Source organism: Aedes albopictus, chromosome 3 (genome assembly GCF_035046485.1).
Source record: "Aedes albopictus strain Foshan chromosome 3, AalbF5, whole genome shotgun sequence".
Taxonomy (NCBI): domain Eukaryota; kingdom Metazoa; phylum Arthropoda; class Insecta; order Diptera; family Culicidae; genus Aedes; species Aedes albopictus.
The window spans coordinates 352,466,181-352,491,646 of NC_085138.1; the positions used below are offsets into that span (position 1 = coordinate 352,466,181).

Genomic DNA, 25,466 nt, shown 5'->3' on the forward strand with positions numbered 1-25,466 from the left:
GCCAAGTAGCCCAGGATGCACTGTAGAAAATGTTTTGTCATCCATGTGTACAACAGAACATGTGCTCGATGAACAAAATTGAGATTTGAATTATGGAAAGAAAACCCTGTATTCCGATGGGAATCGAACCCACGGCTCCCAATACGCTACACGGGCGCTTCTATTACTACAAGCTACGAAGTCACTTGACTACCTCCGTTGCCAGCAGGCGTAGTACTGAACGCGATTCCACAGTGGGACATGGTTTAGCTTCTTTTCACAATCCAAACCTCCTTCGGATGTGATCGTTAGATGTACATCTAATCCATAAAAAGACCATCTGGAGTAGACTGTCCCAAAAAAATCGATGTTCGAAAAGTCAAGGTGCTCAACTCTTAAATGAAAGATATGCATATTTGAAGCATTTTTGTAGAACATTTCGATTTTCTAAAAAATCGTTTAGAGGTTCCGCCAGGGCGATTTTTGAAAAATGACCCTTTTTCATGAAAATTCTCAGAAAAAATATTTTTTTCGTAACGTTTTTTCAACTTCTGATTTTTTTTAAATATTTTTGTAAACTTTATGGACCTATAGGCATTCTTTAAGGATATAAGTTTTTGAAATATTGTGTTTATATTGATGGCAGAACCTTTTTTTGTGCTGATAAAAGGTCTATTTTTAAAGCATTTTTCTTCAGAATTTGCTTAAAAATTACATGTACCATTTTTTATTTTCAACCATGGAAATTTTATCTGATAGTACTATTCATATTCGTCATTTCTCTAAAAAAAGATTTAAAATATCTGCTGAGGGCATACGAAAAAAAATGAAGCTGAGATATTATGCTTTTAGTGAATGAACAATATTTCAAATATTTGAAAAACTTTGTATGTTGGTCTTTGTGCTACTCTAATGTATGTATTTAAAAAAAAACGATTAGGCTTAAAATAAAAGCTTTACTTGTTAGATGGTTCAAACATGGATTGTTTTTTATTCTGGGATGGTTGGCAGTAGATTCATGAAAAGCTTTTATGTGAATAACTACAACATTGACGGGTGTCGTGATTACTGGTAGAAACGTATTTATTAAGTTCAAGATTATTTCATGGAATCCCCGACTACTGCGCCCTTTTTTATTAAGCTGGAATAATCTTTCCATTCAGAGATTACGTAATGGTGATGAAATCAATATAAAAAACCTAATTTAGTCAAAATTGATTCTAAATAAATTTAAAAATTGAAGACAATATTTAGCTTTTGTGGAAATACTTAGTTTTCTGAGGTTTAAACATTGATTCCTCAATGCTTCAAGATCTCAAATTTTAACGTGAAACTACAAATTTTTGTGTGTGCAAAATATAAAAAAAGGCCCAAAAATACAAAAATATTTAAAAAAATCAGAAATTGAAAAAATATTACGAAAAATGTTTTTTTGACAATTTTCATGAAAAAGGGTGATTTTTTAAAAATTGCCCAGGCGGAACCTCTAAACGATTTTTTTTAGAAAATCGAAATGTTCTACAAAAATGCTTCAAATATGCATATCTTTCATTTTACCTTTCGTAACTCGTGCGGTTGACTACCTGCGTCAGCACCACGCTAATGCTGAGTAAAAAAAGGGAGATTTTTTTAACGTGTTGCACAAAACACAACAGCGCGATCGCTCGAGGGTTAAGGGTGGAGCACCCTGACTTTTCGAACATCGATTTTTTTGGGACAGTCTAATCTGGAGGAATTCCAGAAGAAAAGTATGTGTGAATTCCGCAAAGAAATCCTGAAAAATACAGCAGGAAGAATTCTAGGAGAAATCCGAAAAAGAAATCTAGTGCCAAAAAACAAATTCCTTAAGAAATTTCAAGATCATCTGGAGGAATCTCACAAGAAATTTCTGGAGGAATCCTAGAAAAAAATCTGAAAAATTCCCAGATGGGAAACATGAGAATGAATTCTAGGAAGAATATCATAAGCCTAGTGAAAATCCCAGAAAAAAAACTCTCAAGTATTTCCGACTTCTACATGACTCTCAAAATTTATTTCTGCACAGACTGAACATTACCAACACGAGACAACGGACAACACACATAACACCCAGTGCCCAATGGAGAATTTTCCGTTTGACGAAAAGTTTTCCCCGACTGGAGCGGGAATCGAACCCGCACTCCGAGGCTTACGAAACGCCTAGACGACTGACGCCGCTAACCGCACGGCCACGAAGCCCACATATTTCGGCAAAAAAAAAACAGAAGGAAGTCCAGGAGAAAAATCAGAAACATATCTTGGAGAAACCCTAGAAATAAATCCGTCTATCCATCTTAAAAGTATCTTCTGGGGGAATCGCAGAGAAAATTTTGAGAGAGATTACAGAGAGTCTGAACGATCTCTAGGAAAAATCCCAGGAGTATCTTCTTGAAGTTCCTCGAAAGAAAATTCTCAGAATTTTTCAAAGCAGTCAACTCCAGGAGTCCAATTATAATACAGAAGGAAAACTGCTTGAGATATCCAAGGTCCCTAAAAATAAATTTCTGGAGCAATCTCATCTCTCTCCTAAAAAAACTCCAGGAGCGATTCCAGAAAAAACTTCTTGGAGAATTTCAACCAGGGGGAACCGGGTGACGAAGATCCAGTAATGTTGTCAACGTGTCATTGTCGCAAGTCAGGTAACTAAACTACGGTTATGTTAATCCTGTTCCAACCATTGAATAATTCTTCGAAGTGCACTTTCCACTTGGCTGCCACCTTTGATGTGTCTATCAGCAAATAACCTTTTTGGTTGATCATTGCCCATGGTGCGAACTGGCGCAATCGTATGTAGCGCACCATTCTCCTATGTATGAAATATCCGCATATCGTTCCGACCCATGCTTTCGTGTGATTTAGCAATCACATCCTTTCCGTGCTTCAGTTTGGTGCTGCGATGGATTCGTTTCTCTTCTGTTCTTGTCACTCAGAACTCTGTTGAGCCGGATACAGGCCACTACTAGCATTCTTCTCGTTTGCCATTATTTGGCACTCCTCATCGAACTAATCCTTACGTTTGCGTGGCTAAGTGGTCTCTATCACCTCTTGCGATGCAGTTACCTCTGTTTCATAGATAAACTTCCATAAACTGTTGGCATCGCCAGATCCGTTCTGGTACCCTCTCATCTAGCTTCTAATGATGCTATTGTGCAGCAACCTTTTTGAAAGGAATTGGATACTGAAACGTATGATTATATATAACGTTCCATATAAAGCTCAAAAATTTCAAAAGTCTACGAGAGAAGGTGCCTGAGTTAGCATTAGCATTAGCATGAGCATTTAGCAAGTCGCACAAATTCGTAGGTGGTACAGCCCTGGATCGCTGTTATGAGGGCTGCATCTTTCCTGTCCGTTATCAAAGCACAAAGATTTGGGACTAATCTCTGACTCTTAGACAAGATTGACGCAATTCTCCAACGGTCGAGTGCTGTCCTGGCTACGTCCTTGCGACAGCTGAGGGATGGGGAAGGAAGATTAGTTGGACACCTATGAAAGTACATAGAGACCTCTACATTCTTTCAGGCCTAGGCGTCACGGGAATTTGGATGTTAGTGAAAGGGTAAAGTTTGGAAACGTTTGGTCAACGTTCAGGTGCACGCAATATTTTTGGTTGATGCCTGGTTCCTTTCCTAATTCCTTGTTGGGTGTTCGATTCCAAATCTGAAATAAAAAGTAAAATTATAGATTTTTAAATGGTGATAGGCTCACAACAGTAACATAGTTACAAATTACCTGAATCCTCCTGAAAGAGATGGTTTATTAACAATGAAAAACATAACATGTAAAAGAAAAAAAAAGTAGAGCAAATTGTGATCTTGGATTTTTTCTGCATTTAAATTAACAAAGCTAAGAAAATACAAGATCAAAATTTGTTATGGTAGATCTTACGCCGTAATGCACCATTATAAGGTGATCTACCCACGTTACGGGACACGAGAGAAGGTGCCTGAGTTGGCCAAAAATGTTCCTTGCAGCGAAATTCTATTTCAATCCAATTTTTCTATGGTATTATTAACTTTCTAGGAAACCCCTTATCATCCACCACAGATCTGCGGACAAAGGTTAGGTAAACCATTCACAAATCCGCAAGAACGCGTATAAGAAACTGGCTGTTTATGTACCACACCCAACCAAAGAACCGTTGTTGAAAGTCTCTTTGAGCCTGTCTCGAGTGGGATCAAATGTCTCTCGACTCGTCGACGTCGTCGTCGATGACGACGACAACGAAAGGATACCTACATCTTGAAAGGACTACTGCCTCGAAATAAAGCGCCTCTCTCAAGGCCCACCCTTTTCCATATACCTAAATAATTCCTTATTGGGTCCCATAAGGATAAAAGGTAAAGGTAGTTCGCTACAGAAACATCAACGCAATGACAATCCCGGGATTACGCGGATGTTCTGCCGCCGCCCGTTCACGATGGTGTTTGACATTGGATGGAACTATACGACGTAATAAATAGGTAAATGGGTGTCTGCCTTTGTAACAGGGAAGATTAGAACGACAATAATGATGACGGTGCAATCTCCCGGACTTGAACCTCCCCGCCGGCCGCACCGGTCGAAACAGGGTGACATAATCTGTTTCGTTTCCAGTGGGTTTGCTCTTCCAGCGAAATTGAATGGTAATCCACCAAGGATGATGGTACTTAGGTTTTTTTTATTTGCTCGTGTTTTCTTATGTACTTACCTGCAGCAGAATGAATTTAAATCGGTGGGTACTTTTCCTTGCTCGGTCTCGTCAATGGGACACGTGCTACCAATCATCAGTCGATAAGAATATCCTTCTTGGAAAAGTCTATCAAGAGGATGATAGCAATAACTGTTGACTTTTCCTTAACCCTCTAATACCCAAATTTTTGATTTTGATCTAAATATCATTTTTCGTCATCTAAAATCGATTTAAACATGTTTTGGAAGATGATTCTTTTTAATTCTCAATTTCGTGAATTTCAGTTTTTGATTTTTCTAATTTTTATTTTTGAACATCCCCACACTTTTATATTTTTCCTGGAAGCCAATTTGGGGAACGGAATTTTTGAGATGAAAACATTTTGAGATTTTATGATTATTGTTGATATATTATTATTTTAAAATTTTTTCATAGAAAATATTATTTTCCGTGTAATTTTAAAGAAAATAATTTTAGAGTGTATTCGATTCGCTTAAACTATTAAACAAGGATATGATGATTTGGGAAAAATTTAAAATATGTTAATTGTAGCGATTCTATACAAAATAAACAATGACTTCTAAAAGGTGACTAAAACATCAATTTTTCAATGATTTTTTAAAAATGTAAATACGCTTTAAAATACACCAAAAACCATTTTGAGATATACAGAACAGTCCTAAATATCAGCTAAAAATATAAAAAAAATGATTTTCCACGAAACAAAAATTACAAAAATGCTCAAACTATACCCCGTCTAAAGGCGGGATTGGGTATTAGAGGGCTAATGGATAACAAGTACAGTAGACGTTCGATAACTGCAACATGTTTACGTTTCACTTAGCGAACGAAAATCCGATAACTGCAACGCCTGACAGTGTCAACAAACCATCAACTGACATAAAATGAACATGAACTTCATCCGATTGTTCATTTGGGCTAACATGGCGCACCATTTTGACATTTGGCGGTGCGATAACTGCAAATTTGTTGCACTTACCGGACTTGCAGTTATAAGTCATTGCAGTTAAACCATTTGCACCGACCGAACGTCTACTGTATCCGGATTTGTAACATGATCCTTCATCAATTTCGTCCTCTTAGTCAATACAACAAATTGATTGCCCCAGAGCAACAAGACCAACCCACGGTTATCGATGAAACCAAACCAATTAATTTCTACCTTCGTGCTTTGAATCATGAGATATGATTTATCAGGCTATTCATTTCGAAGGCAACGGATTGATAAAAGTTTCGTTTTTCTTCCATTTATAATTACAGGTACCGGCACGTTCGGAAGGGTATGTCTCTGTCGGGACAAAGTGACGGACAAATACTGGGCAATGAAGATCCTGGCGATGGCCGATGTGATACGGTTGAAGCAAATCGAGCACGTCAAAAATGAGAAGAACATCCTGCGTGAAATCGACCATCCGTTTGTCGTGAACATGTAAGTATCGTCTTGTAGAATCTGATACGCATTTGAAATCTTTGAAGAATTATGAAATGGATGGTTTCCGAAAATACATTGCAATTCCTAAACCCTTCTCCAGTAATTTACTAGAAACTCGATAAATCCTGAGGTACATACATACTAGGATTGGGCAAATCTGGCTGAGACATCGATTTTTGTGAATCGATTCGAATCGGATCAGCAGAATCGATTCACCGATTTAGTTGAATGCTTTGAATCGATGTTTTTACATCGATTCGATATTATAAAATATTACAAAACTATAAAATATTGCATTATTGTCTAAATAAATTCAATATCAAAATGTGGAGCGGACCTGGTGTGATGGTTAGAACACTTGACTATCACGCCGAGGACCTGGGATCGAATCCCACTCCCGACAAACTCACAAAATGTGGGTTCTTCCTTCGGAAGGGAAGTAAAACGTGGGTCCCGAGATGAACTAGCCTAGGGCTAAAAATCTCGTTAATAAAGATAAAAAAAAATATCAAAATATTGGAACACTTCGCGACTCTGATCTCTAGCGTGCGCAGCTTTTTCTTTTTTCTCACTCACTCTCGTAAACAAACACGCGAAAGAAACAGATAATAGAGGGGGCACTTTGCCCCTTCTTTTATCTCGCTCTTTCTTGCGTTCAACAAAATGAACGAGCGAGAAGAAAGAAAAGGCTACGCACGCAAGTGACTCTGATTCGAAAATAAATGTCCGGTATCTTGGGAAGAATTCACTCTGAATCCTATTAAGGATTTTCCAAGAATCCTGAGAGAGATTACTCCATATCTATGAGACGGATTGTCTCAGAGTCCCGAGAGGAATTTTCCCAGAATCCTGTGATAGATAGTCTCAGAATCCTAAAAGAAGCTTTTCCTTGGGATTCTCTCAAAATGTTCCAGATTCGTAAAAAGGATTCTCCTAGAACCCTTAGATGATTCTTTCCAAGATCATGAGAGAAATTCCAAGACCTTTTTTTTCATATTCTTGAGATAAATTCATCTAGAATTGTGAGAGATCCCCACAAAACAAGAAAGATTTTCGGAATTCTAAGATGAATTCCCCAAGAAACTTTAAAGAAATGACCCAGAATCCTAAAAAGCGTTGCTTAGAACCCTATGAAGGATTCCAGAATTCAGACAAAGGTTCCCTCAAAATACTGGACGAGTTTGCCAAAGAAACCTGAGATATACTCTCACAGAACTCTGGAAGATAGGATTCCCCCATAAACTTGAAAAGAATTCCTCCAGAATCCTTTTAAGTATTCTCCCATAATTCCCCTAAAATTCTGGGTGGAATTCTTTAGAATGCTGCGAATAAGTCTGCCATAATCCCGGAAGGTATTCTCTAGAATTCTACGAGGGATTCCTCTAGAATCCTGAGAGGGATCATAAGAGGGGTTTTTCCACATTCTTGAAAGAAATATATCTAGAAACCTAAAAGGGATTTTTCCGAAAATCTGATGAGGATTCTCCCTGGAAGGAACTACGAAAACTTCTAGAATGAACTTTTCCATCATCCTGCAAAGGATTCTCTGGAATTCTGTAAGGTATTCCAACATAAAACAAAAAAAAAACCGCAGATTCCTAAAAGACATTGCCCAGAATCTTTTAAAAAACTCCTCTAAACTCAGAACTCTGAAAGTGATTCCTCTAGAATACTTTAAATTATTACACCAATATCTCAACAGAATCTTCCTATAATCAAGTCAGGGATTTTCCCTGGTTACTAAGAGGGATTCTCCCTGAATCCTGAAAGGGAATTCTGGGAGCAACTGCTCCAAAATACAGAAAACAGAATTCTACAGGAATTCTCGTAAAATGCTGAGAAGAATTTCTTCCGAACCCTAAGAGGAGTCACAAAATCTATGCGAGGGATTCTTCAAAATCACAATTTCTCTAGAGAACTCTGCCCAGAGTTTCGTGGGAGATTCTGCAATAATTGATATACCTGAAAGAAAGTGCCCTAGATTCTTAAAAAATATAGACCCAGAATCTCAAAGATTTCTCCAGGATCATGAGACAAATTCCCCAGAATCTTGAGAGAAATTCACCTAGAATGCTGGTGGCATTATCCCAGAAAGCCGAATTTTGAGAGAATCTTGGGAAGAGTACTTAGTGATATTCCCCCAGAATCTTAAAAGGATCTTACGCAGAATCCTGAGAAGTATACTACTAAAATCCTGTGTGGGATTTCCTCAGAATCCTAGGAAATATTCCCACAGAACTCAGAGAGGGATTTTGCCACAAGTCTGAGAATGCTGAGCATGATTCTCCAAGAATTCTGACAGAAGTTCCCGAGAATGCTAAGAAAAATTTTCTCAGAATTCTGAGTGGGATCAACCCAGATCATCCAGAAATTACTTATAATCCTGAAAGGGATACCACCCTTGGAATTCCCTTAGAATCTAGAGAGAAATTCCCTAGAACCACAGACAAACAGGCGTAACACTCTTCAAAACGGCTTGGCACATGCATTTAACGATCAATTCAAGTTTCATTTGATTTGCGCGATCGTTCCACTAGAGGCGCTAGTGTTCGATCGCTTTGACGTGTGCCAGTGTACACGTTGCTGAATGATGCAAACGACAATTACAAGCAATGTGTGTAGTAGGGTGCGTGTCAGCAAAACGTCAAATCAAAATCCATCATGGCCGACAGTGTCGCGGTTCTACCAAAAGGTGGCAGTGTCCTCATGAAAATGACACCGGGCAAAAGCTTTTGATGAATTTCCTCTAAGAGTTACGTCTGTTTGTCTGTGGTACATATATTTAACGATGAATTTGATTTCCGCGATCCTTTCATCGGAGAAGAGAAGTTTTTCCTCGAGATTCTCCCATAATGCTTAGACGGATATCCCTAAAACTTCCTGGCGGATTCTACCAGAATCCCGAGAGCAATTCTACTGCAGTATTGAAAGGCGTCCTAAGAGGGGATCTTCCAGATTATTAGGAGAAATTCATCTAGAATCCTGAGAGATTCTCAAAAAAAATGTTCGGAAAGGATGCGCATGAACCCTGAAAAGGACTCTGTAGACCATAAGAAGGATTCCTCCAGAAACCTGAGAAAGATTCACTTGAGACTCCTGGGACGGATTGCCCAAGAAACCCGAAATATACAGGTATACCTCGATTTAGTGGAACCTAGATTTTATGAACTTCGATTTCATGTACATTTTACCTCGATTTTATGTACATTTTTTAAATGGTAAAAACAATCTTAACCATGGATTATTTGCGAAAAGTGTGAAATTCCATCTGGAAATCGATCATTGATGGTGCGGTGTCTGCTGCAATGATTGTGAGAAGTAACTTGTTCTGGGATTCTTCCGGCAGAAACTTTTTCTTCGCTTCTCATAACAGGAAAACCTACTGAGATTTATTCAGTAGAAAATCTCTGTTTTGAATTTAGGGATTCCTCCAGAAATACCGTTTGGAATTCCTCTGGAAGACGCTTCGAAAATTTCACAATTGTTGAGAGTTTCGTTAGGAATTTCGCAATGAGTTGTTTCCCCAGTTCTTTAGTTGTTTCCCCAGAGATTTTTTTAGGAGATAATTCAAGATTTTTTTCTTTCATAAGTTTTTCAGGAACTTGTGAACTACTTTAACAATTACTTCAGAAATTTATTATAAAATTCCCCAGGAGTTCCATAGGAAATTCCTGCATGAGTTCCATTATGAATTTTTAGCAGATTTTCATTGGGATTTCCTCTAGAAGGTCCATTGGGAATTAGAGACGAACCAGCCAAGGGCTGAAAGTCTCTTTAATAAAGACAAATCAATCAATCAACCATTGGGAATTCCTCCATCGATAATTCCTTCAGGGATTCCATTGGAAATTCCTCCAGGCTTTCCTTCAAGAATTCTTTTAGGAATTATATTTGGAGTTCCATCAGGGATTCTTCAAGAAATATCTAGAAAAGTTCTTTAAGCAAATCACACAGAAGTTCTCTTAAGAATCTCCCCAGGAGTTCCTTCAATAATTAGTTCAAAATTTTCTTCGAAAATCCCCCGGGAGTTTTTTCGAGAATTTTTCCAAAAGTCCCATCGAGAATTCCTTGAGGTTATTTTTTCAAGAATTCCATCTGCAATTTCTTCAGGAATTCCATTGGAAATTCCTCCAGTAGTTCCAACGAGTTTAATTGGGGAATTCTTTCAAAAGTTTCATCCAGAATTTCTCCACGGATTTTTTCATCAATTACCTCAGAAGTCACTTAAAAAATCCCCGAGAGAGTTTTAGCGGATTCCTGTTAAAAAAAATCCATAAGAGATTCCTGCAGGAAATACATCGACAATTACTCTATGATTTCTTTCATGTTTTTATTTTCAAAACTTTTTGCGACAATTTATTCTGGAGTTCCACAGGAGATTTTTTCATTCAATTCTCCAGAGAATTATTTGGCCGAGGTTCTGCTAAACCGAACTAAGCGCCAAGATAATCAAGATAATCGAGATAATCAAGATTAAAGTTCAACCACTCACAAATTAACTACAGCTAAGATTATTTCAAACTTTTCCGCACACATACCACTTCCATGCCTTCATTAACGACCCCTTCGAGGATTCCTCCAAGCGTTTCTTTATGAATCTCAACAGGAGTTCTATCGAGAATTTCCACTGGAATACTTTCGTGAATTTCTCCAATTTTTTTTTTAAATTCTTCTAGAATTTCTTTCGATAATCTCTCAGGGAGCTGCATAGGGAATTCCTTCGAAAATTCCATTGGGAATCTCTTCATAAATTCTACTAGAATTTCTATTGACGAGTTTTCCTAAGAATTTTATTTGTAATTCCTACAGGAGTATTTCTCCACGAGTTTTATCTAGAATTCTTCACGGACTTCCTATCTCAATTCATCCAGGACACAACTTGAATTAAATTCAGGAGAATAATTCGGAAGTCCTGCAAGTATTCTATAAGTAATTCTTGCAGGAATTTAATTATGGATTTCCCCAGAAAATGCACTTTAAAAACCTCTACGAATTTCCAAAAGAATTCCAATAAGAATTCCTCAATGATTTGAATCGGCAATTCCTCGAAGAGTTTCATTTGGATTTTCTCTACATAGAGACGAACCAGCCAAGGGCTGAAAGTCTCTTTAATGAAGACAAATCAATCAAATTTTCTCTACGAGTTCCTCTGGGAACTCCAGAAGTCTATTACGAATCTCTAAATGAATCTCTAAATGAATTCCATTTTCCAGGAGTCCCATTGTCAATTTCTCCAGTATTTCCAACGGGAATCACTCCAAGTATTTCAATTGCAATTCTTCCAGCAACTTTATTGAGCAACTTTCCTTTGGGAATTTCTTCAGGAGCTTTATTGCGAATTATTCCACATTTTTGTTTTCAGAAATGTTTCAAGGAGTTTAATCGCGAGTTCTTTTAGGAGTTCCATCAGGAATTCTACCAGGCGTTCCTTCAAAATTTCTCCAAGAAATATATCGAGAATTCCCCCAGAAAATGCTTCAGGCAATGCAGAATAAATTCCTGAAGGAACACCTGGAGGAATTTTCGAAGGAAGTCCTGGAGGAATTCCCAAAGGAACTCCCGAAGGAAATCTTGAAGGATTCCAGAAGAAGGAACTTTAGGAGAAATTTCCGAAGGAACTACTAAAAGAACTCCCGGAGAAACTCCTCTTCAGGAGGAACTCCCGATTGAACTCCTAAGAGAATTTCAGACGAAGTCCATGGAGGAATTCCGAGTTGCTACAGAAATTCTCGACGGAATACCTGAAGGAATTCATAAAGGAAACCCTAATGGCATTCTTGAAGGAACATCTCAAGAAATCATCGCAGGTATTTCTGGAGGATTCCCGATGGAGTACCTGGAGAAACACCTGGAGGACTTCCTGAAGGAACTCCTGAAGTAGAGAATTCTCAAAGAAACTCCTTTAGTAAATGCAATGAAACTCCTCAAGGAATTCCCGAAGAAACTTCTGGAATAAATCCCGAAAGAATTTCTAGAGGGAACTCTCGGGGGAATTTCTGGACGAACTACTGAAGGAATTTCCAAAGAAACTCCTAGAGGAAATCCCACACTCCAAGAGGATCTACTGATGAAATTTCTAAAGAAATTCCTGATGGAGCAGCTGAAGGAATTTACAATTGAAGTCCTGGCGGGATTTCCGATAAAACACTTCATGAAATTCCTGAAGGAACTCCTAGCGGATTTTTTGGATGCCTGAAAGAATTTCCAATGGGATACCCGAAGGAACACCTGATGGAATTCTCAAAGGAACTCTTTTAGTATACCCCAATGCAACTCCTCAAGGAATTCTCGAAGTAATTCCTGGAAGAATTGCTGAAAAAACTTCCGGATGAATTACTAAAAGATTTTTTGAAGGAACTCCTAGAGAAACTCTCATAGGATCTCCAGGAAGGTATCCCGATGGAACTAGATGGAATAGATATTCCTGAGGGAGTACCTGGAAGAAATTTTGATTGAATTTCTGGAAGAATTCCCGATGGAATGAATACCTGGCGGATATCCTGAAGAAACGCCTCATGATATTCTCGAAGCTACTCCCGGAAGAATTCCGGAAGGAATTGCTTAAGAAATTCTCGAAGGAATGAATACCAGGTGGAACTTCAGAAGGAATATCTGAAGGGATTTTCGGTGAAACACCTGGAGAAATTCCAGAAGGAACGCCTGGAGAAACACTCCTAAATGAATTTCTGAAGGAGCACTTGGAAGAATTTCCGATGGAATTCCGGATGGAATGCCTGGAGGAATTCTCGAAGGAACTCCGGTGTAACTCCCGAAGAATTTCCTGGAGGAATTACATTTACCTGAGGAACTCCTAGTGCAAATCCTGTAGAAACTCCTAGAGGAACTCCCGAAGAAATTCTAGGAGGATTCCAGAAGAAGGAACTTTCGGAGAAATTTCTGAGGGAACTCCCGGAGAAACTCCTAGAGATATTCCCGAAAAATCTCCAGGAGGAACTCCCGGTTGAACTCCCAAGAGAATTCCAGACGAAGTGCATGGAGGAATTTCCGAGTTGCTACAGAGGAAATTTCGAACACCTGGAGGAATTACCAATGGAATACCTGTTGGAATTCCCGAGAGAACACCTGATGCCATGTTCTTGCTTTAAAAGTGCCGTTAGGAATCCCTCCGGTAGTTCCAGGAGGATTTGGGGATGCCTCCATGTGTTTCATTCAGGGATTCCTTCAGAAGTGCCCTCAGCTAATCGAACATGAATTCCTTCATGTATTCGATTAGCTTCAGAAGTTCCTTCAGGAATTCCTACAGGAGGTCCTTTAGAGGTTAGTTTAGGGATTTCTTCAGAAGTTCCTACAAGGATAAGTCCAAGAGTTCCTTCAAATATTCGATCAGGTGCTAAAGGGATTCGTGTAGATATTTTTTTTTTTTTGAGATTCCTCCTGGAATTCCTTCAGAGAGCTCTCCATTATATATTTCTGGGACCTTTTCTTTCAGAGACCTTTTTTCAGAGATTCTTCCTAGATGATCTAGGTATATCTCCAAGATAATTCAGGGATTCCCCATTATTTTTCAAGGATTCCTACAGAAGCTCATTCAGAGATTAGTGAAGGAGTTACTTCTAAGATTCCTCCTTTGGGGATTTTCCAGGAGTTCTTCCAGGGATTGCATCCAGATTTTTTCTGGTTGATTCATGATGCCTCCAGGAGTTGAGATTACTTCAGGGGTTCCAGCAGGGACTCTTCCAGCAGTTCCTTCAAGAATTTCTTTGGGACTATAATAAGGTATACCTCCAGTATTTCCTCATAAAGTTCCTACAAGAATTCCTTCAGGAGTTCTTTCGGGGATTCCTTCTGAAAATACTTTGGGGATCCCTCCTGTAAATCCTACGGAGATTCCCCTGGAAATCTTTCAAGGTTTCCTCCTAGACTTTCTTCTGGGATTCTTTCTGGAATTCCTTCGGAGATTTCGCCAGGAAATCCTTCAGGGAATCCTCTAGGAATTCTTTCGGGGGTTCCTCCTGGAACGCCTTTAACGATTTATCCTGGAATTCTTCCGGGGATTCCTCCTGGAATTACTTCAGGATTTCTCCTAGAATTCCTTCGAAGATTAGTCTTTAAATCTGTCAAGGAGTCCGTCTGGATATGTTTCGGAGATTCCCCCTGAAAGTCTTTCAGAGATTCCTCCTGGAAATGTTTCGGAGACTAGAGGGTCCCCTGGAAATCATTCAAGGTTCGTCCTGAAATTTCTTCGGGGATTTATTCTGGAAATACTTCAGGGATTCTTCCAGGAAATCCTTCGGAGGATCTTCGTGAAATTCCTTCGGTGATTTATCCTGGATTTTTTCAGGGATTCCTTCGAAGTTTTCTTTGAAAATCCTTCGAGGATGTTGCCTGGAAATCCTGATATTCTTCCTGAAAATCCTTCGGAGATTCTTCCTGGAAACCCTTTTAAGATTCCTCCAGGAGTTCCATCAAGGATTCCTCCTTCATGGATTTCTCCTGGATTTCTTTCGAAGATTCATCTAAAAAAAATCCTACGGGGATTTTGCCCGGAAATGCTTCGGAGATTCCTCTTGAAATTTTCTTTCTTGGAAAGTTTTTTCAGGGATTCCCCGTGCATCTTCTTCAAGGTTCCTCTTGGAATTTCTACGAGGATTTCTCTGTCCTAGAGCATTATGTTCTCAGTATATTGTAAATTAAACAACTAAGTACCTTCCTTTGATCAATTATTCAAAAACATTGTTTTAACATAACCTTCTCACGACCCCTTTCTTTCCCCTTTCCATTCGCAGGCGATGGCACGCCCGAGATGACTGCTGCCTTTACATGCTGTTCGAGTACGTCAGCGGCGGTGAACTGTTCTCCTACCTCCGAAATGCGGGTCGTTTCGACAACGCCACCGCCAACTTCTACGCCTGCGAAATCGTCCTGGCCCTGGAGTACCTGCACGCCCTGTCGATAGTATATCGGGACCTGAAACCGGAGAACCTGCTGCTGGATCGGGACGGTCACCTGAAAATAACCGATTTCGGTTTCGCCAAAAAGCTGAAAGACCGAACGTGGACGCTGTGCGGAACGCCCGAGTACCTGGCGCCGGAAATCATCCAATCCAAAGGGCACAACAAAGCGGTCGACTGGTGGGCGTTAGGTTAGTATCTCGCTTTATGGCCGGCCGACGCCATCATCGCGCGGGACGGTTGACGCTAAAATGTTTGGGAAGGTAGTTTATTGGTCGGGCGCACTCACTTGGTTGCGAGAGGCCATCCAGCAATAAATCATCGGGGAACATTGTTCGCTGAGAGGTGGTCGTATTTCTTACTAGGTACCTACTGTTGCTTGCTCTGTTTGGACCGTACGGTGGTCGGTTCGCAATCTAATCCATGTAATTTCCTGGCGGCTTTCGCAACAGGTAGCTCGTGTCACGCCTGACCCCAGGGATGATTTATTTGCGTGAATTTGTCGTGACCATAAATAGGTACACTTCCGATCAAAAGTGTGTAGTCCTGTGGTGAAAAAAAATCATGCAAATGTTTTGGAGAAATATCTGAAAAAAAAAATCGGAAGTAATTCGAAACGAATTTCAGGATAAATTCTTAAAGAAATGCCTGGAAGAATTCCTTAAGGAATCCCAGGAGGAATTCTTGAAGCTATCCCAGCAGGAATTCCTGACGGAATTCCAGGAGAAATTCCTGACGGAATTCCAGGAGGAATTCCTGACGGAATTCCAGGAGGAATTCCTGACGGAATCCCAGGAGGATTTCCTGACGGAATCCCAGGAGGAATTCCTGACGGAATCCCAGGAGGAATTCCTGACGGAATCCCAGGAGGAATTCCTGACGGAATCCCAGGAGGAATTCCTGACGGAATCCCAGGAGGAATTCCTGACGGAATCCCAGGAGGAATTCCTGACGGAATCCCAAGAGGAATTCCTGACGGAATCCCAGGAGGAATTCCTGACGGAATCCCAGGAGGAATTCCTGACGGAATCCCAGGAGGAATTCCTGACGGAATCCCAGGAGGAATTCCTGACGGAATCCCAGGAGGAATTCCTGACGAAATCCCAGGAGGAATTCCTGGCGGAATCCCAGGGGGAATTCTTGAAGTATTCCCAGAAGAAATTCCTGATGGAATCCCAGGAGGGACTCCTGACGGAATCCCAGGAGGAACTCCTGACGGAATCCCAGTAGGAATTACTGACGGAATCCCAGGAGGAATTCCTAACGGAATCCCAGGAGGAAATCCTGACGGAATCCCAGGAGGAATTCCTGCGGAATCCCAGGAGGAATTCCGGACGGAATCCCAGGAGGAATTCCGGACGGAATCCCAGGAGGAATTCCGGACGGAATCCCAGGAGGAATTCGGGACGGAATCCCAGGAGGAATTCCGGACGGAATCCCAGGAGGAATTCCGGACGGAATCCCAGGAGGAATTCCGGACGGAATCCCAGGAGGAATTCCGGACGGAATCCCAGGAGGAATTCCGGACGGAATCCCAGGAGGAATTCCGGACGGAATCCCAAGAGGAATTCCGGACGGAATCCCAGGAGGAATTCCGGACGGAATCCCAGGAGGAATTCCGGACGGAATCCCAGGAGGAATTCCGGACGGAATCCCAGGAGGAATTCCTGACGGAATCCCAGGAGGCATTCCTGACGGAATGCCAGGAGGAATTCCTGACGGAATGCCAGGAGGAATTCCTGACGGAATCCCAGGAGGAATTCCTGACGGAATCCCAGGAGGAATTCCTGACGGAATCCCAGGAGGAATTCCTGACGGAATCCCAGGAGGAATTCCTGACGGAATCCCAGGAGGAATTCCTGACGGAATCCCAGGAGGAATTCCTGACGGAATCCCAGGAGGAATTCCTGACGGAATCCCAGGAGGAATTCCTGACGGAATCCCAGGAGGAATTCCTGACAGAATCCCAGGAGGAATTCCTGGCGGAATCCCAGGGGGAATTCCTGGCAGAATCCCAGGGGGAATTCCTGGCAGAATCCCAGGGGGAATTCCTGAAGTATTCCCAGGAGGAATTCCTGATGGAATCCCAGGAGGAACTCCTGACGGAATCCCAGAAGGAATTCCTGACGGAATCCCAGGAGGAATTCCTGACGGAATCCCAGAAGGAATTCCTGACGGAATCCCAGGAGGAATTCCTGACGGAATCCCAGGAGGAATTCCTGACGGAATCCCAGGAGGAATTCCTGACGGAATCCCAAAAGGAATTCCTGACGGAATCCTAGGAAGAATTCCTGACGAAATCCCAGGAGGAATTCCGGACGGAATCCCAGGAGGAATTCCTGGCGGAATCCCAGCGGGAATTCCTGACGGAATCCCAGGAGGAATTACTGACGGAATCCCAGGAGGAATTCCTGACGGAATCGCAGAAGGAATTCCTGACGGAATCGCAGGAGGAATTCATGACGGAATCCCAGGAGGAATTCCTGACGGAATCCCAGGATGAATTCCTGACGGAATCCCAGGTGGGATTCCTGAAGGAATCCCTGGAGAATTCCTAAAGAATCTCTGGAGAACTCCTGAAGGAAATCCTGATGGAATACCTGGAAAATTCCTGACGGAATCCTTGGAGAATTCCTAAAGGAATCCCTGGAGGAATTTCTGAAGGAATCTCCAAAGAAATCCCTGGACGAATTGCTGAAGGAATCCCTGGAGGAATTCCAAGAGGAATCTCTGGAGGAATTTCTGACGGAATCCCTGGTGGAATCCCAGAAGGAATTCCTAACGGAATCCCAGGACGAATTTCTGGCGGAATCCCAGGACGAATTCCTGGCGGAATCCCAGGAGGAATTCCTGACGGAATCCCAGGAGCAACTTCTGACGGAATCCCAGGAGAAATTCCTGACGGAATCCCAGGAGGAATTCCTGACGGAATCCCAGGAGGAGTTCCTGACGGAATCCCAGGAGGAATTTGCTGACGGAATCCCAGGAGGAATTTCTGACGGAATCCCAGGAGGAATTTCTGACCGAATCCCAGAAGGAATTCCTGACGGAATCCCAGGAGGAATTACTGACGGAATCCCAGGAGGAATTACTGACGGAATCCCAGGAGGAATTACTGACGGAATCCCAGGAGGAATTCCTGACGGAATCCAAGGAGGAATTCCTGATGGAATCCCAGGAGGAACTCCTGACGGAATCCCAGGAGGAACTCCTGACGGAATCCCAGAAGGAATTCCTGACGGAATCCCAGGAGGAATTACTGACGGAATCCCAGGAGGAATTCCTGACGGAATCCCAGGGGGAATTCCTGACGGAATCCGAGGAGGAATTCCTGACGGAATCCGAGGAGGAATTCCTGATGGAATCCGAGGAGGAATTCCTGACGGAATCCCAGCAGGAATTCCTGACGGAATCCCAGAAGGAATTCCTGACGGAATCCCAGAAGGAATTCCTGACGGAATCCCAGAAGGAATTCCTGACGGAATCCCAGAAGGAATTCCTGTCCCAGGAGGATTTCCTTAAGGAATTCCTGAAGGAATCCCCGGAGGAGTTCCTGAAGGAATCCCCGGAGGAGTTCCTGAAGGAATCCCCGGAGGAGTTCCTGAAAGAATCCCCGGAGGAATTCCTGACGGAATCCCAGGAGGAATTCCTGACGGAATTCCAGGAGGAATTCCTGACGGAATCCCAGGAGGAATTCCTGACGGAATCCCAGGAGGAATTCCTGACGGAATCCCAGGAGGAATTCCTGACGGAATCCCAGGAGGAATTCCTGACGGAATCCCAGGAGGAATTCCTGACGGAATCCCAGGCGGAATTCCTGACGGAATCCCAAGCGGAATTCCTGACGAAATCCCAGGAGGGATTCCTGACGGAATCCCAGGAGGAATTCCTGACGGAATCCCAGGAGGAATTCCTGACGGAATCCTAGGAGGAACTCCTGACGGAATCCCAGGATGACTTCCTGACGGAATGCCTGGAGGACTTCCTGACGGAATCTCAGGAGAAATTCCTGACGAAATCCTAGGAAGAATTCCTGACGGAATCCCAGGGAGGAATTCCTGACGGAATCCCAGGGAGGAATCCCTGACGGAATCCCAGGAGGAATCCCTGACGGAATCCCAGGAAGAATTCCTGACGGAATTTCTTACGGAATCCCAGAAGGAATTCATGACAGAATCCCAAGAGGAATTCCCGACGGAATCTTAGGAGGAATTTCTGACGGAATCTCAGGAGGAATTCCTGAAGCAATCCCTGGAGGAATTCCTGACGGAATCCCAGGGAGGAATTCCTGACGGAATCCCAGGGAGGAATCCCTGACGGAATCCCAGGAGGAATCCCTGACGGAATCCCAGGAAGAATTCCTGACGGAATTTCTTACGGAATCCCAGAAGGAATTCATGACAGAATCCCAAGAGGAATTCCCGACGGAATCTTAGGAGGAATTTCTGACGGAATCTCAGGAGGAATTCCTGAAGGAATCCCTGGAGGAATTCCTGACGGAATCCCAGGGAGAAATTCCTGACGGAATCTCAGGGAGGAATCCCTGACGGAATCCCAGGAGGAATTTCTGACAGATTCCCGGGAGGAATTCCTGATGGAATCCCAGGAGGAATTCCTGACGGAATTTCTTACGGAATCCCAGAAGGAATTCATGACAGAATCCCAAGAGGAATTCCCGACGGAATCTTAGGAGGAATTTCTGACGGAATCTCAGGAGGAATTCCTGAAGGAATCCCTGGAGGAATTCCTGACGAAATCTCAGGAGGAATTCCTGACGAAATCCCAGGAGGACTTCCTGACGGAATCCCAGAAGGAATTCCTGAAGGAATCTGAGGAAGAATTCCTGACGGAATCCCAGGAGGAATTTCTGCAGAATCCCAGGTGGAATTCCTGACGGAATCCCAGAAGGAATTCATTACAGAATCCCGAGGAATTCCCGACGGAATCTTAGGAGGCATTTCTGACGGAATCTCAGGAGGAATTCCTGACGGAATCTCAGGAGGAATTCCTGACGGAATCTCAGGAGGAATTCCTGACGGAATCTCAGGAGGAATTCCTGACGGAATCTCAGGAGGAATTCCTGACGGAATCTCAGGAGGTATTCCTGACGGAATATCAGGAAGAATTCCTGACGGAATCCCAGGAGGAATTCCTGACGGAATCCCAGGAGGAATTCCTGAAGTAGTCCCAGAAGAAATTTCTGAGGGAATCCCTGAGGGAATTGCTGGAGGAGTTGCTGATGGAATCCCTGGAGGAATTCCTGAATGATTCCAAAAAGGAATTCCTGAAGGAATACAAAAAGGAATTGCTGAGGGAAGCCCAGGAGGAATTGCTGAAAGAATCCCAGGAGGATTTCCTGTCCCAGGAGGATTTCCTTAAGGAATCCCAAGAAGATTTCCTTATGGAATCCCAGGAAGATTTCCCTTAGGAATCCCAGGAGGAGTTCCTGAAGGATTCCCAGGAGGAGTTCCTGAAGGAATTCCAGGAGCAGTTCCTGGAGGAATCCCAGGAGGAGTTCCTGAAGGAATCCCAGGAGGAGTTCCTGAAGGAATCCCTGGAGAAGTTCCTGAAGGAATCCCTGGAGGAGTTCCAGAAGGAATCCCTGGAGGAGTTCCTGAAGGAATCCCTGAAGGAGTTCCTGAAGGAATCCCTGAAGGAGTTCCTGAAGGAATCCCTGGAGGAGTTCCTGAAGGAATCCCTGGAGGAGTTCCTGAAGGAATCCCTGAAGGAGTTCCTGAAGGAATCCCTGGAGGAGTTCCTGAAGAAATCCCTGAAGGAGTTCCTGAAGAAATCCCTGGAGGAGTTCCTGAAGGAATCCCTGGAGGAGTTCCTGAAGGAATCCCTCGAGGAGTTCCTGAAGGAATCCCTGGAGGAGTTCCTGAAGGAATCCCTGGAGGAGTTCCTAAAGGAATCCCTGGAGGAGTTCCTGAAGGAATCCCTGGAGGAGTTCCTGAAGGAATCCCTGGAGGAGTTCCTGAAGGAATCCCTGGAGGAGTTCCTGAAGGAATCCCTGGAGGAGTTCCTGAAGGAATCCCTGGAGGAGTTCCTGAAGGAATCCCTGGAGGAGTTCCTGAAGGAATCCCTGGAGGAGTTCCTGAAGGAATCCCCGGAGGAGTTCCTGAAGGAATCCCCGGAGGAGTTCCTGAAGGAATCCCCGGAGGAGTTCCTGAAGGAATCCCCGGAGGAGTTCCTGAAGGAATCCCCGGAGGAGTTCCTGAAGGAATCCCCGGAGGAGTTCCTGAAGGAATCCCCGGAGGAGTTCCTGAAGGAATCCCCGGAGGAGTTCCTGAAGGAATCCCCGGAGGAGTTCCTGAAGGAATCCCCGGAGGAGTTCCTGAAGGAATCCCCGGAGGAGTTCCTGAAGGAATCCCCGGAGGAGTTCCTGAAGGAATCCCCGGAGGAGTTCCTGAAGGAATCCCCGGAGGAGTTCCTGAAGGAATCCCCGGAGAAGTTCCTGAAGGAATCCCCGGAGGAGTTCCTGAAGGAATCCCCGGAGGAGTTCCTGAAGGAATCCCCGGAGGAGTTCCTGAAGGAATCCCCGGAGGAGTTCCTGAAGGAATCCCCGGAGGAGTTCCTGAAGGAATCCCCGGAGGAGTTCCTGAAGGAATCCCCGGAGGAGTTCCTGAAGGAATCCCCGGAGGAGTTCCTGAAGGAATTCCCGGAGGAGTTCCTGAAGGAATCCCCGGAGGAGTTCCTGAAGGAATCCCCGGAGGAGTTCCTGAAGGAATCCCCGGAGGAGTTCCTGAAGGAATCCCCGGAGGAGTTCCTGAAGGAATCCCCGGAGGAGTTCCTGAAGGAATCCCCGGAGGAGTTCCTGAAGGAATCCCCGGAGGAGTTCCTGAAGGAATCCCCGGAGGAGTTCCTGAAGGAATCCCCGGAGGAGTTCCTGAAGGAATCCCCGGAGGAGTTCCTGAAGGAATCCCCGGAGGAGTTCCTGAAGGAATCCCTGGAGGAGTTCCTGAAGGAATCCCTGGAGAAGTTCCTGAAGGAATCCCTGGAGAAATTCCTGGAGGAATCCCTGGAGGAGTTCCTGAAGGAATCCCCGGAGGAGTTCCTGAAGGAATCCCTGGAGGAGTTCCTGAAGGAATCCCTGGAGGAGTTCCTGAAGGAATCCCTGGAGGAGTTCCTGAAGGAATCCCTGGAGGAGTTCCTGAAGGAATCCCTGGAGGAGTTCCTGAAGGAATCCCTGGAGGAGTTCCAGAAGGAATCCCTGGAGGAGTTCCTGAAGGAATCCCTGGAGGAGTTCCTGAAGGAATCCCTGGAGGAGTTCCTGAAGGAATCCCTGGAGGAGTTCCTGAAGGAATCCCTGGAGGAGTTCCTGAAGGAATCCCTGGAGGAGTTCCTGAAGGAATCCCTGGAGGAGTTCCTGAAGGGATCCCTGGAGGAGTTCCTGAAGGAATCCCTGGAGGAGTTCCTGAAGGAATCCCTGGAGGAGTTCCTGAAGAAATCCCTGGAGGAGTTCCTGAAGGAATCCCTGGAGGAGTTCCTGAAGGAATCCCTGGAGGAGTTCCTGAAGGAATCCCTGGAGGAGTTCCTGAAGGAATCCCTGGAGGAGTTCCTGAAGGAATCCCTGGAGGAGTTCCTGAAGGAATCCCTGGAGGAGTTCCTGAAGGAATCCCTGAAGGAGTTCGTGAAGGAATCCCTGGAGCAGTTCCTGAAGGAATCCCTGGAGGAGTTCCTGAAGGAATCCCTGGAGCAGTTCCTGAAGGAATCCCTGGAGGAGTTCCTGAAGGAATCCCTGGAGGAGTTCCTGAAGGAATCCCTGGAGGAGTTCCTGAAGGAATCCCTGGAGCAGTTCCTGAAGGAATCCCTGGAGGAGTTCCTGAAGGAATCCCTGAAGGAGTTCGTGAAGGAATCCCTGGAGCAGTTCCTGAAGGAATCCCTGAAGGAGTTCGTGAAGGAATCCCTGGAGCAGTTCCTGAAGGAATCCCTGGAGGAGTTCCTGAAGGAATCCCTGGAGGAGTTCCTGAAGGAATCCCTGGAGGAGTTCCTGAAGGAATCCCTGGAGGAGTTCCTGAAGGAATCCCTGGAGGAGTTCCTGAAGGGTCCCACAATGAACTCCTTGAAGAGAACCAGGAGAAAGTTCTGATAGAATCCCTAGAGGAATTCTTAAAGGAATCCCTAGAGCAATTAATCAAATGAATGACCACATACTTTTGACCGTCGGTTTGAAACCACCACCGATGATTCGGCAGCTTCAAAATAACGACTCGCTGCGTGCGAGTAATGTTTGATGGTGGAAATTAACCACGGGTTGGCAAACTTGTTCTGATTAATTGGTCTCGGCGGCTAGACTACAAATGATTTAATTTTCCAACTGCTTTTTTTATTCTCTCTTTCGTACAGGGGTTCTTATCTACGAGATGGTCGTCGGATATCCACCTTTCTACGATGATAATCCGTTCGGTATTTACGAGAAGATTCTCAGCGGCAAGATCGAGTGGTCACGGCACATCGAACCCATTGCGAAGGACCTGGTCAAGAAGCTGCTGGTACAGGACCGGACTAAGCGGTTGGGGAACATGAAGGTAATAGAAGGGTGGAAGATCATGTTGGAAATCCGGAATTGAAACAACATTCTAATCATCTCGTTTACAGAACGGAGCCGAAGATATCAAGAGGCATCGGTGGTTTAAGCATCTGGATTGGGATGTCGTGATACGGAAACAGTTGAAGGTAATTGTAATATGTATTGTATAGACATACATTATCTTACGTTAAGCCCACCCCAAGTAACATTTTGTAGTCAAAAAGACTATTAGAGGTTCTGAGAACTGTTATAAAACCAAAATAAAAGGTATAAGGTTTTATAACGGTTTTCAAAACCTATATAAAACTAGGTGGTTATCAAAATTAAACCTAGAACTAAATTCAACATCGATCGTTTCCCTCTCATTTCAGCCTCCGATTGTGCCAAAGTTTGTATTCGAGGGCGACACCAGCAACTTCGACGACTATCCGGAAACGGATTGGAAATCGGCCCGATCACTGGACAAGGTTGAAATGCAGCTGTTTGAGGATTTCTAAGCACACAGGAAATGGATGTTGAACATCTCTAGTACCACAATCTACAAAGAAAATCTGGTGGAGTGCAGCATCCTTGCATCGAAGATTGCACACAACCAATAGACGGCAATTGTATCAAGTATTTGGAACTTTCAAGCAACTTGAGGAGACAGCACTTTATAAAACATTAATATTTAAACCTTAATTTATCAAGTGGAGAAAAAGAAGAGAACAGAACATAAAAGCCCTCTCCAAGTTAAACAGTATGAACAGTTGAGAAATGTGGTAATCCACTAGAATAGCTTTATAGACCAATTAAGAACCATAACAGTTACATGCAAGAAAGGAAAATTGTTTCAGATGAATGACTTTTTGTTGTAAATATTCTTTACCTGTTCAAAACATGGAGTTGTTTTAATTTTTAAACTTAATAAGGCTCATATATCTATCACTGGAAAACACTTTCCAAAACTATTTAGTGTGTACTAGAAGCACAACTTGTGTGTGTGATTAAGAAACAGCAGAAGGCGCAAATAAGTAGGTATTAGGCATACTTTTGTTCAACTATTTTAAGTGTTTCAACATTGTTTGCCTTAGTTGATAGTGATTTGTTGGAATGAAGTGTCCACTCGTAATCGATAAGTTAAATCGAAAAATTAACCACATTCACTGTGATAGAGAGAAAGATGAAGGTGAAACCTAGGTTTGTTTAAGACCCCGTACATTGTTAACTTTGCTTTCGGAAATTTGATTCGATTGATTCAGCCTAGTTGATGTTTCAATAGTAAGCGATAGAGAGAATGGAAACAAACAAGTATTCATGATCGTAACATAACTCTTCTTCTAATTTCGTTACACTTTTCAACTACCTATTTTTAGAGAGTTTTTTATAATTAAATAATTTAGAGTTGATCACCGTCGGTGTCCGGCGTTGCAATCAAGAAGTCTAGCCATATCTTTGATTAACTGTTTATACTATCTTTACTTTTCTATCTTGCAGTTCTTAGCTTCACGAATACGTAGAATTTTTTAAACATTACTTCACGATGCTTTGTTCACTGTTACTATTTATCACTCATATTTCAGTTACCTATTGCCTGAGTAGCCAACCAATCGACTGTAAGAAATGAAAAAGCATGAAAACTACCATTGCCGGCCACGTCTATCACCTACGTTGCAAAATTGATCATGCTCAGAAGTTACTTGTTCTGTTAGTGATGGGTAAACAAAGCACAATGCGATCGGACAAAGCCTGAAACGTTTAGGTTACTAATAATTTGAGTTCATCACACTGTTCTCTAAAGTAGAATTGAAACACTCAAACATACGGGAGATAAAAGAGTCACTCAACTCAGAACTGTATTTAGGTATGTGTGTTTTACAGGATTGATCTTATTGACAGAAAAAAATGGTTCAAAACACAAGA

General features: G+C 43.1%; 1 protein-coding gene across 1 annotated transcript in view; it reads left to right on the plus strand.

The window, feature by feature from the left end:
- LOC109408804 (cAMP-dependent protein kinase catalytic subunit PRKX) overlaps positions 1-25,464 on the plus strand; it is a 310,362-nt gene extending 284,898 nt beyond the window's left edge. The window contains exons 4-8 of the mRNA XM_062855277.1: positions 5,951-6,119; positions 14,870-15,225; positions 23,381-23,562; positions 23,633-23,710; positions 23,936-25,464. Of these exons, the coding sequence (XP_062711261.1) occupies positions 5,951-6,119; positions 14,870-15,225; positions 23,381-23,562; positions 23,633-23,710; positions 23,936-24,061 (911 nt within the window). The 3' untranslated portion in view covers positions 24,062-25,464. The remainder of the gene's footprint in view (positions 1-5,950; positions 6,120-14,869; positions 15,226-23,380; positions 23,563-23,632; positions 23,711-23,935) is intronic.
- The last annotated feature ends 2 nt before the right edge of the window (positions 25,465-25,466 follow it).